Source organism: Papio anubis, chromosome 1 (genome assembly GCF_008728515.1).
Source record: "Papio anubis isolate 15944 chromosome 1, Panubis1.0, whole genome shotgun sequence".
Lineage (NCBI taxonomy): Eukaryota > Metazoa > Chordata > Mammalia > Primates > Cercopithecidae > Papio > Papio anubis.
Genome location: NC_044976.1, coordinates 4,983,327 through 4,995,497, shown reverse-complemented (window position 1 = coordinate 4,995,497; position 12,171 = coordinate 4,983,327). Strand labels below are relative to the sequence as shown.

Genomic DNA, 12,171 nt, shown 5'->3' with positions numbered 1-12,171 from the left:
AGAGTACAGTTCAGCTGGGCATGGTGGTGTGCACCTGTGGTCCTAGCTACTTGGGAGGCTGAGGCAGGAGGATTGCCTGAGCCCAGGAGTTCGAGGCTGGAGTGCGCCATGATTGTGTCTGTGAACAGCTGTTGCACTCTTGCCTGGACAACATAGTGAGACTCTGTCTCTTAAAAAAAAAACAAAAAACAAAAAACAGCCAGGCACGGTGGCTCACGCCTGTGATCCCAGCACTTTGGGAGGCCAAGGCGGATGGATCACCTGTTTGGTCAGGAGTTTGAGACTAGCCTGGCCAACACGGTGAAACCCCATCTCTACTAAAAATACAAAAATTAGCCAGGCGTGCTGGCGCACACCTGTAATCCCAGCTACTCAGGAGGCTGAGGCAGGAGAATTGCTTGAACCTGGGAGGCAGAGGTTGCAGTGAGCCGAGGTCACGCCATTGCCCTCCATCCTGGGCAACAAGAGCTAAATTCTATCTCAACAACAGCAACAACCAACCAAAAAAAAAAAAAAACCAGTTCAATAGTGTTAAGTACATTCACATTGTTATGCAACCAATCTCCAGCACTCTTTTCATCTTGTAGGAAGGAAACTCTGTCCCCATTAAACATGAACATCCCCACCACCTCCAGCCTCTGGCAGCCACCAGTTTACTGTCTGTCTGCACGAGGTTCACTACTCTGGGTACTTCATATGAGTAGAATCGGGAAGCATCTGTCATTTTGCGACTGGCTCATTTCACTGAGCAGAATGTCCTTGAGGTTCATGCATGTTGTAGCACGGGTCAGAATTTCCTTCCAAGGCTGGAGAACATCCCATCACGTGGATAGACCACGTTTTGTTGATCTGTTCATCTGGTGATGGGCACTTGAGTTGCTTCTGGCTTTTAGTGATCGTCTAGGAATATGGGTGTGCAAATACCCCTTTGGGTCCCTGCTGTCACTTCTTTTGGGTATACACCCAGAAGTGGAACTGCCGGATCATATGGTAATTCTATTTTTGATTTTTTGAGGAACAGACTTAGCTCTTTGAGTTCTCATAGCATTCTTCACCTAGATAGGCGAGGAGACCGAGGCTAAAAGATTGTGTGTAAACCCAGGTGCCATGTGTGGGCAAAGTCTGTGCTGCACAGCATCCTCGGCCCTCTCTGCTCTATCACAGGCATGTGGGCTGCTGGGAGAGGCAGGTTTGGTGCAGGACAGGACAGGCCTGCTTCACTGGGTGGGGGGGGGCCCAATGCAAAATGAAAATGCAGGGCTCGCAGGAAAACAGCTTTTTGCTTTCTTCTGTGGTCTCTCTGTCAACATGCCAAGGTATTTTACATTTGTTTTCTTTTTTTCTTTTTTTTTTTTTTGGAGACAGAGTCTCACTCTGTCACCCAGGCTAGAGTGCAGTGGTGTGATCTCGACTCACTGCAACCTCTGCCTCCTGGGTTCAAGTGATTCTCCTGCCTAAATTTGCATTTTAAAGTCGTGTTCCTTCAGGTGTGGGGATCCTCACCGGAAGAGTGCAGACCCTCACAGGCACCAGGCTCTGTCCTGGAACTTGGTGCATAAACCGTGTGCCTGGCTTTCCCTCCCCACTAGCACCCAGGCCCAGGCCCCCACCAGGGGGAGTAGGGGGACAGCGGTCACCAGGCAGGGGCAGGGGAGCAGGGGAATGAGAACTTGTCCCAGGGAGGCTCCACGTCTCCAGCATACACTCCACTGTCCCCTGGGATATATGTTACAAAACACAAATTCAACAATAATTTGAAATTAATAATTTCAAATCAGCAACCTCAGGGCATTAAACCCCAAGTGCAGGGTCCGTTTCTCTGTTCATGTCTTGGCTCTGCCATTTATTAGCCACAGGGACCTGGGAGAGTGCTCCAGCCTGAGGCCCCGTGAGCTTTAAATGGGGATAAAAGGCCAGGTGCAGTGACTCATGCCTGTATTCCCAGTACATTGGGAGACTGAGGCAGGAGAATTGCTTGAGGCCAGGAGTTTGAAACCAGCCTGGTTAACATAGTGAGATCTCCTCTCTCCAAAAAACAAAAATAACCCTGGGGGCAGTGGGGGATAAAGGACACAGTTGAGCTCATGTTTTGTTCGGATGAGGTGAGAGCGGAAAGGAAGTAATAAGCCCGGAGCCAGGGCTGGTTGAGGTGGCTCATGCCTGTAATCCCAACGCTTTGGGAGGTAGAGGCGGGCAGTTCACTTGAGTTCAGAAGTTTGAGACCAGCTTCGGCAACATGGTGAAACCCTGTCTCTACAAAAATGCAAAAGTTAGCTGGGTGTGGTAATGCGTGCCTGCGGTCCCAGCTACCTGGGAGGCTGAGGTGGGAGGATTGCTGGAGCCACCTCACCTGGGAGGTGGAGGTTGCAGTGAGCTGTGATCGTGCCACTGCACTCCAGGCTGGGGGATGAGAGTAAGACCCTGTCTCACTGGTGGTGTTACGAGTGGAGGCCGTTTCTTGTCGTCCACACCACCCTCAGGGCTGTGCTCTGGGCCTCAGTTGATGTTCCTCTGCTTGGTGGCCAGCATCTGCCCCTGTGGTGCTAGGCTGGCCGGCCCAGGGCTCCCTGGAGCCTTTGTGTGTTCCTGTGCACACCTCCTTCTTGGCTCTTTGTCTCCTGGGACTGTGATCCGCTCTGCTCCCAGCTGTCGCCTCCCCAATGCCCCTCTTTTCTCCAGAAAGAAGTGCAGATCAAATTCCATGTGCTGCTCACCTCCTATGAGCTCATCACCATCGACCAGGCCATCCTGGGCTCCATCGAGTGGGCCTGCCTGGTGGTAGATGAGGCCCACCGCCTCAAGAACAACCAGTCCAAGGTAGGTGGCGCCGGCCGCCAGACCCCAGAGCTGCCCAGGGCGAGGGGCCGCCCAGAGCCCCCTGATGGGCCCCCCTCTCCTCCCCTCAGTTTTTTAGGGTCTTAAACAGCTACAAGATTGATTACAAGCTGCTGCTGACAGGGACTCCCCTTCAGAACAACCTGGAGGAGCTGTTCCATCTCCTCAACTTCCTCACTCCAGAGAGGTTCAAGTGAGTCACCTGGATCCGGCCAGGGAGGTGGTGGTGGGGCTGGGGTGGCCCCAGTGAAGACAGATCAATAGCCCATCCTGGCTGTGAGACCTGCTCAGCCGTTCCTTCCTCATCAGTAAAAAGGGAGTGTTAGCGACGTCCCCGCTTTGACCTCCCGCAGAAGCAGGGTGTTGGGGTGGGTGGCGTGGGTACACGGGAGTGTTTGGTAAATATCAACCGCTGCTAATACCACGACTCTTCCTTAGCTCTGCCCTAGACCACCCAGGGCTCCTCCTGGACTACTGTCCCTGCCTGCACTCCCCTGGCAGGTTCCTTTCCCTCTGCTGAGACCCCAGTGACTCACATGGGCAACCGTGGGGGAGGCAGAGGCAAGCTCCCAGGTGGCCGGAACCCACTGCCCCAGCCTCCTCATCTTCACCTACCTCCACTTGCCTGCTCAGAATGGGGCGTTCAGGGTGCAGAGTGTCGATTGTGGAATCAGGAGATGTAGTTTTTTTTTTTTTTTTTTTTTTAAAGAAACAGTCTCACTCTGTCGCCCAGGCCAGAGTGCAGTGGCTTGATCACAGTTCACTGCAACCTCCGCCTCCTGGGTTCAAGCCATTCTCCTGACTCAGCCTCCTGAGTAGCTGGGATTACAGGCATGTGTCACCATGCCCAACTAATTTTTGTATATTTTTAGTAGAGATGGGGTTTCACCATATTGGCCAGGCTGGTCTTGAACTCCCGACCTCAGGTAATCCGCCCATCTCGGCCTCCCAAAGTGTTGGGATTACAGGCGTGAGCCACCAGGAGATGTAGATTTGAGGGCAGGTTTTGGCAAAGCTGGACTGTATCAGCTTGGGCACTCATCAGACTCAGCTTCCTCCTCTGTTATCTGGGTAATAGAGAGCTCCTGTCCTGGATGGTTTTGAGGATGGAAAGGTGTCCAGGGTGGCTGAGGAAAAGAGGGCTGTGATGTGTAGAGGCGACAAGGCTTAGACAGAAATTGAGACGATACCCAGGGCAATGCCAGGGCTCTCTGGTTCACCAGCCAGCCAGCCTACATGGGCTGGGCGCTCTGCACCCTGCCTCCCTTGCCCCGGTCCTCTGCTCTTGGCTGTTATCCCAGCTTTTTGTTGCAGCAACCTGGAGGGCTTCCTGGAGGAGTTTGCTGACATCTCCAAGGAAGACCAAATCAAGAAGCTACATGACCTGCTGGGGCCGCACATGCTCAGGCGGCTCAAGGCTGACGTGTTCAAGAACATGCCGGCCAAGACTGAGCTCATCGTCCGGGTGGAGCTGAGTCAGATGCAGAAGTGAGTGGTGGGCTGAGCCTGGAGCAGCCTGTGCGTGCCCCTTCCCCTGGGCTGCTCTCCTGGGTCGCTTCCCAGGTGGGTGGAGGGCTCTTCAGCCTCACTGAGGCCTGGGCTCATGCTTTGCATATACTTTCTTCGTGGGGCCTCTTCTCAGGTTTTAGTGACCAGCGTTTCGGCCGCCTGAGTGCTAGCAGTGTCCCCCAGTCACTTGCAGGGGGACTCCAGGCTGGTGGCTTCACCTCTTGGGGGTCCCTTGGGTCTCTCTATAAATGGGTGCTTGGCCACCAGCTTCCAGCCCCACTGCAGAGCGGAGAGAGCCCTCTAGGAGGTGGGTCTGACCCAGCCTGCCTTTCCTCGTGCCCTGCTGCAGGAAGTACTACAAGTTCATCCTCACGCGGAACTTTGAGGCGCTGAACTCCAAGGGGGGCGGGAACCAAGTATCGCTGCTCAATATCATGATGGACCTGAAGAAGTGCTGCAACCACCCCTACCTCTTCCCTGTGGCTGCTGTGGTAGGTTTCCCTGGCCATCATGGCAGCTTCTCCATGGCCGCCATGGTAGGTGCCTGTGACTACTGTGGTAGGTTCCTGTGGCCGCTGTGGTAGGTTCCCCTGGCCATTGTGGCGATGCCGCCATGGTAGGTTTCCCTGGCCATCATGGAAGGTTGCCTGTGGCCACTCTGGAAGGTGCTGGGGAACTTAATGTGGAACCCGCTGCTGTGGTAGGGCTGGCACAGCTGTGAGCCCTGCCTGGGAACGGGGGGCCTGGAGCCAGGGCCATGGGACCCACGGTCTACCCCGCACTGTGGAGCCTGGCTTGGGTGTCGGCCTCATGTTCAGCAGGCAGACAGGCCATCACCCCATTGCTCGGCACCTGTCTGTTCCCTGCGGCCTCTTTGGTGCAGTCGGAGAGGGGAGCCCGCCAACGCCCCACCTCCTGCTGTGTCTGCAGGAGGCCCCTGTCTTGCCCAATGGCTCCTACGATGGAAGCTCCCTGGTCAAGTCTTCAGGGAAGCTCATGCTGCTGCAGAAGATGCTGAAGAAACTGCGGGACGAGGGGCACCGTGTGCTTATCTTCTCCCAGGTGCGCTGCCCCTGCCCAGCCCCGCCGCGGCTCCACACCCCACAGAGAGCATCCTGCCCTGATGTTTGGGGGCGCAAACTTGCTGGCACCCTTCAGGACCCAGTGCCGGTCCCATGCGGGTCACGTGACTGTGTGTCGGGGGTCACGCCCCCGTGCTCTGGCATGATGCAGCTGAGGAGCTCAGAGCACAGTTGCCATAAAGAGCAGCATCTACCCGCACCTGCCCTTCTGGTCTGCATAGCCAGGCTGGTAGACAGCCCCCTCCTCCCCTGCAGCTTGGTTTCTCATTAAGGTGGGGCCCTGGGGTACGGTTGGGAGGAATTTCTCTCTCCAATAGGCCCTGAGGGGCTACTGGCACCTGGCTTGTTGGCTTGGAGGCAGGGCTGCAGGCTCAGATGTGTTCATTTCTTTCTCCATCCCTTTGTTTGTGTCTGTCATAGTCAGGCTCTGTGCTGGCACATGGGTGCAGGGACCAGTGATCTAGTCCCTGTCCTCAAGCTGCTCAGTCTACTGTGGGAGACAGCTCAAGGGACAGGTACCTGACCCTGTGGTCAGCTCTGTGTTGGAGGCCACAGTGATGATCCTACAGGGTCATGGGGCTAAAAATGCTCCTCTTGTGGGCCGACTGAGCCAGGCCCCTTGCTCAAACCCAGAGTCTGGGCTATGGCTCCTTGTGCACAAACATCAACTGAAAGCAGCGTCCGCCGCCTGCAGCCCCGGCTCACCCTGCTGGGCTGCTTCAGCGCAAAGAATACTGGGGAAAGCAGGGCAAGTTTGAGAGCAGCGGCCGAGCCGAGGAGTGGCTAGAGTGGAGATGGATCCACACCCCCCAGTACCTCGGTACGAACACGAGACGCAAGTCTGGTCAGAGGCCTTGAGATACCCAATAATGGGAAACACAGCTTCCAGAAATGTGCACGTGGGGCAAGCGGCAGAGACAGGACCCTCCTGCCCAAAATGAGCCTGTGAACCCCAATTCCAAACCCATACAAAAGTGAATGCCGAGACATCCCCCAAAGCAATAAATAGAATCCAAGTAAGAAAATAGGGGCTGGGGTCGGGCGCGGTGGCTCACGCCTGTAATCCCAGCACTTTGGGAGGCCGAGACGGGCGGATCACGAGGTTAGGAGATCGAGACCATCCTGGCTAACACGGTGAAACCCCGTCTCTACTAAAAATACAAAAAAAAAAAAAAAAAAAAAATTAGCTGGGTACGGTAGCGGGTGCCCGTAGTCCCAGCTACACAGGAGGCTGAGGCAGGAGAATGGCGTGAATCCAGGAGGCAGAGCTTGCAGTGAGCAGAGATCCGGCCACTGCACTCCAGCCTGGGCTACAGAGTGAGACTCTGTCTCAAAAAAAAAAAAAAAGAAAAAGAAAATAGGGGCTGGGTGCAGTGGCTCACCCTGTAATTCCAGCGACTTGGGAGGTTGAGGCAGGAGGATTGCTTGAGCCCAGGAGTTGAAGGTTGCAGTGAGCTATGATCTTGTCACTTCAGTCCAGTCTGAGGGACAGAGCAAGACCCTGTCTCTTGAGAGAGAGAGAGAGAGAGAGAGAGAGAGAGAAAGAAAGAATAGGATAGCCTGAAAAGACTTTATGTAGACGTGTTTAGTATCCTCAAAAATGATGAAGTAATTGACACCCTAAAATAAAGAAGAAATTAAGCAAAAGCAGGAAGAACTGAAATAGGAACAACTGGATAGAAACATGCATGAAATTGAAATAAAACATTTCAACAGACTGGACAGACTCTGAACACTGTTGAAGAGAACTTATTGATGAATTGGAACCTGGTGCTGAGGCATTTCCCCAGAATGCAGTGTACAGAGACAAAGATAAAACAGAGAGAACATGGAAGACACCTTGAGATGCTCCAACAATCATCCAATTGGAGTTGCAGAAAAAAGAGAAAAAATGGTGAAGAAGCTGGATTTGTTGAGAGTTTGCAGACCTGGAGAGAGATGTGAGGTCTCAGATCTGGAGTGCCTTCTGGAGTACCAAGCAAGATAAATATAAATAAATGAATCCTTAGACACTTTAGAACCCCTAGGTACTTTAGACCTAGTACCTACAAAATAAGGGCAACCAGATCGTTCTCAGTCTTCTTAACAACAGGTGGCAGGGACCGTGGCAAAATCTCCAATGCACTGAGGGAAAATGTGTGCTGATAGTTTTATATCCAGCTAAACTCTCTCTCTCTTGAGAATAAAGGGAATTACACGGGGTCATGGGAGCTTAGAAGGGACTGCTTTTCTTTTCTCATGGGGAGGAGTGAAATCAGGGAAGACATCACAGAGGTGATGTTTGTGTTCCCTAGGCAGGAAGGGGGTGGGTATTCCAGAAAGAGAGTCAGGTAGTTTGGAATGGCTGGGGGCTGTGAAGGAGCACTAGTCCAGCAGAGCCTTGAATACAGGGCAAGAAGATGGAGCTTAATTCTGTGTGGTGGGAGCAGGGGAGGCTCGTGTCAGAGCCCTGATTTAGGCAAGTGGCTGCGGGGCTGGGCAGGAGGATGGATTAGCTCCGCGGGGTGAGGTTGGAAGCTTCGTTCTTCCCCAGAGTCCTGAGTTGGGCCTGCCTGGGACCCAGCTGAGTCCCCACCTAGCAGGCGGCTCTCTCCCTCCCCTGGCTGTGGCGGGGTCCCTGCCCATGGCCCATGGGGTCCCTTGCTCCTTGGCAGTTCCTCACGTGCCCATCTCACCTGCAGATGACCAAGATGCTGGACCTCCTGGAGGACTTCCTGGAGTACGAAGGCTACAAGTATGAGAGGATTGATGGTGGCATCACCGGCGGCCTCCGACAGGAGGCGATCGACAGATTCAACGGTACCCCCATCCCGCCCAAGGGTTCTGATTGAGACCCCTTTTTGGCCTCTTCTCCCAGGCCTGGTTCTTAGCCAGGCCACCCAGCCAATGGTGTGTAAGCAGAGCCACAAACAGCTGAAGACAGCAGGCCAGTCCCAGGCCTCGGCAGCTTCCCCTGAGCTTCCAGTGTTAAAAGGATTCCTCCCATGGAATCGGAGTTCTGAGGGGCCCAGCAGATAACACCTGCTGGGAATGGAGTTAGACAATGAGAAAGGCAGACGGGGGCCTCTAATATTGACACCAGATAAGCCCCAGTGACAAGTGGTGTTGGACAGAGCCTGCCGTATGGCAAATGGTGGCAGGAGGTACAGAGATGCATGTGCTACCTGGGGCCACTTCCAGAGGCAGGAGAGAGTGAAACGGCCAGGCCACACATGATCAGGTTCTTCCCCCAGAGTCACCCACGCTCGGTCTTCCCTGGCTGGGAAGGAGAGACGAGGGCAGAGGCGAGGAGGGTCTTGCCAGTGGAGCTTCTCCTGTAGCAAAGGAAACTTCTGGAGTGGGAAGCAGTCAGCTGCAAGCTTCAGTAGCAAGTTTGCAGCAAATAGTAACAAGCTTTGTTTCCCTGGGGCGTCAGCCCTTAGAAAGGGGCTGGACCACGCTCTCCAAACACCCGAAGCAGTAATTCCTTTTGCACACTCGTGCCAGAGAGCCAGGAGGAATAGCAAGTTCTGAGTTTCCGGGTCTAGACGTGGCCCAGCCACATGTGGAAGCAGGAGTGGCTGAAGCCCTGGGTGTGCCGGGGGCCTGTTTGCAGCTCCAGTGGGGGCTGTGGTCAGTCCCAGGTCACTGAAGGGCCCCGAGAGGCTGAGAACCTGCCATCCTGTGACAGGGTTGCCCAGTGGGGTGGGACCCCAGGCCCCGGAGCTGTGCCCCTGAGTTTTCCCGGGCTGCCCTGGCAGCATCGGTGGGCTAAGGGAAGCCGGGGGTGGGAAGCTGGGGGGACATGGAGGACTGAGCTCTCTGGGCTCTGCTTGTACTTTGCTGGCGGCTTGCACTTTGTTTTTTGCTCATCTGGGCTTTGAAAATTGACCTCCTCGTTCCAGTGACCTCCCATTGGGCCAGGGCTCAGAGCACGCTGGGGGCTGAGTGGTCTTGGGCAGGCCTCCCCTCTGGCTCCCCTGAGTGCAGCTATGGCCACCTGTCTCTGATGGGGTCTCCGGCTTTGTCCTTCTCTGCCAGGGACCTGTTGCTGCAGTTCCTTCCCTCTGTTCTCCCCACCTCCTTTCTGCCACGCCCATCTCCCCGCCCAAGGTACACCCCCACAAACACCCCCATCTGCTGGCCTCTCTTTTTCAGCCCCCGGGGCCCAGCAATTCTGCTTCCTCCTTTCAACCCGGGCAGGCGGCCTGGGTATCAACCTGGCCACAGCCGACACTGTCATCATCTACGACTCGGACTGGAACCCGCACAATGACATCCAGGTCTGTGCCGCTGCCACCCGTCACCCTCCCAGGGGGCCTCTCATCCCGGGCCTGAGACAGGTTCTGTCCTTCATGCCCTCCTGGCCATGGCCCCCTCACCTACCCTGCTGCTGTGGGCCTCCGTCCCTTATGGAGTCTCGGCCCCAAGACGGGCCCTGGGAGTAAGTGGAAGCTCATCCCTCCAGCTCCGTCCTTGTCCAGAGGAGGAAACAGGCTTGGAGAGGGCAGGGAGAAGGCAGGGGAAGTGTCCCGGGGCACACAGCAGTTTGTTGGGGCCTCTGATCTGGTCTTTCCCATCCTCAGGACCAAGGAGGGAGGCAGGAAGAGGGAGCCCTGGGACCCAGAGGGGCACCCATTTTGGAGGGGGCGGGGAGCAGAGAGTGGGGCCTGTGGGAGGTAAGTAGGGGAGGATGAGATAGTACAGGGGGCAGATGGGGCTGATAAGGAAGGATGGAAGGGCTGCGGGGGGAGGGGCTATGGGAATAGAGCCACCCTCGTGTCCCTGGCCACCCCTCTCGGGCACTGGGACACACACATCGAACGCTTACAAATGTAGGGGAACACATACAAATTGATGTCTCTCATTCACGCGTGTGTGCGCCCATGCACACGGATATACACGGCCACACCCAGGTCACCTCATGCAGGGCCGCACAGAGGCACTTCCTTGTATGATACTGGGCAGATTCAGCTCCTTGCTGCCCTCAGAAGGTGGCTGCGCGCCTCCAGCACATGGTCTTGTGGTCCCATTAGTGGTTCGCTCACAGGGAAATGCAGCCTCCTCCTACCTCCCTATGGCCCCCATGAAGCTCTGTGTGGCTTCAGTTACACTCAGCACACTGGCCGTGTCATCCCTTCCACACTCTTACACACCTGCAGTCCTGCCTGCTTCCACTGGCTGGGAGCTTTTCCACTCCAAACCCAGCCTGGCACCCAGGCTCGTGGGAGGCTCCGCAGTCAGGGAGGGAGCCCAGCTGCAGGGGTGCACGCACCACATGCCTTTGCCTACACAGTCATGCACCCCATTCCATGCTCTTGAGCTCATTGGTGTGACCCCTTCCATTGCCTGGAGCCCTGGGTGAGCCACAGGTGCTGAGGTGCAAGTCTCCCCAGGCCTTCAGCCGCGCCCACCGCATCGGCCAGAACAAGAAGGTGATGATCTACCGCTTCGTGACTCGGGCCTCAGTGGAGGAGCGCATTACGCAGGTGGCCAAGCGCAAGATGATGCTCACCCACCTGGTGGTGCGACCTGGTCTCGGCTCCAAGTCCGGGTCCATGACCAAGCAAGAGCTGGATGACATCCTCAAGTTCGGCACAGAGGAGCTCTTCAAAGACGACGTGGAGGGTGGGCCTCTGTTCCGAGGGAGCACGGCGGGGCCTGGGGTGGTCCCGCTGAGACACCTATCCAGGGCTTGCTGGGGTCCCTGCCCGCTCCAACACACAGCCTCTCTCCTGCACCCCCAACCTGTGTCTCCTGGCCAGGACAGCCCAGGGTGGTGTCTGCCCGCCAACCCTACAGCCGTCTGTGCTCCTGCAGCCCTCTGTGCTCCTGCACCAGTGCTCTCCTCTGTCTGACAGGCATGATGTCTCAGGGCCAGAGGCCGGTCACACCCATCCCTGATGTCCAGTCCTCCAAAGGGGGGAACTTGGCTGCCAGTGCAAAGAAGAAGCACGGCAGCACCCCACCAGGTAGGGGTCAACCCAGCCTAGTCTCAGCTCCTCCTGCAGCCAGGTGGCTGCTCCTGCAGAGGAGGGGTTCCTTGACCCGCCCTCACTTGAGTGTCCTGGGACTGCCGGGTGGACGGGGAACGGAGCTGTGACAGCGCGGTTTCCTCTGTCTGGTCACCACGCCTCTCAGCTGCAGCCCCTGGTGGGGATGGGAAGGGCCATTGTTCTGAGTCTGTTCCTGGGTCCCTGGGGCTGGATCAGGGCAGTCTTTGTCCCCGCACTGCACTTGCGTGCTCCCCAGGTGACAACAAGGATGTGGAGGACAGCAGTGTGATCCACTATGACGATGCGGCCATCTCTAAGCTGCTGGACCGGAACCAGGACGCTACAGACGACACGGAGCTACAGAACATGAACGAGTACCTGAGCTCCTTCAAGGTGGCGCAGTACGTGGTGCGCGAGGAGGACGGCGTGGTAAGGTCCCGGCCTGCCCTCCTTCCGCAGCCCCGCCCTCCAATGCGCCCACACCTTCCACTGTGACCCCGCCCTCCTGCCACAGCCAGCCCCGAAAGCTGTGACCCCGCCCTCCAGCCTCAGCCCCCTCCTCCAGCCGCAGCCCCGCCCTCCCTGCTGTGGCCCCCGAACTCCTGCCTTAGCGCCCCCTGCTGTGACCCCGCACTCCAGCGTGCGCTCTGCTCTCCAACCACGTGCTCAGCCGTCCCCGCCGGGGCCCTGTTGCCCCACCTGTGGGCTCAGGACTAGGCATAGCAGTGAGGGAAGGGACGGAGGCAGTGCTGAGGGCAGTACAACTACAT

General features: G+C 56.5%; 1 protein-coding gene across 1 annotated transcript in view; it reads left to right on the top strand.

Annotated features, from left to right (window-relative positions):
- The window catches only part of CHD5 (chromodomain helicase DNA binding protein 5), an 80,847-nt gene that overhangs the window by 40,940 nt on the left and 27,736 nt on the right, over nucleotides 1–12,171 (top strand). Inside the window, exons 16-25 of the mRNA XM_031663976.1 lie at nucleotides 2,680–2,817; nucleotides 2,907–3,028; nucleotides 4,150–4,323; nucleotides 4,694–4,835; nucleotides 5,275–5,406; nucleotides 8,108–8,225; nucleotides 9,564–9,688; nucleotides 10,802–11,033; nucleotides 11,267–11,377; nucleotides 11,658–11,830. Of these exons, the coding sequence (XP_031519836.1) occupies nucleotides 2,680–2,817; nucleotides 2,907–3,028; nucleotides 4,150–4,323; nucleotides 4,694–4,835; nucleotides 5,275–5,406; nucleotides 8,108–8,225; nucleotides 9,564–9,688; nucleotides 10,802–11,033; nucleotides 11,267–11,377; nucleotides 11,658–11,830 (1,467 nt within the window). The remainder of the gene's footprint in view (nucleotides 1–2,679; nucleotides 2,818–2,906; nucleotides 3,029–4,149; nucleotides 4,324–4,693; nucleotides 4,836–5,274; nucleotides 5,407–8,107; nucleotides 8,226–9,563; nucleotides 9,689–10,801; nucleotides 11,034–11,266; nucleotides 11,378–11,657; nucleotides 11,831–12,171) is intronic.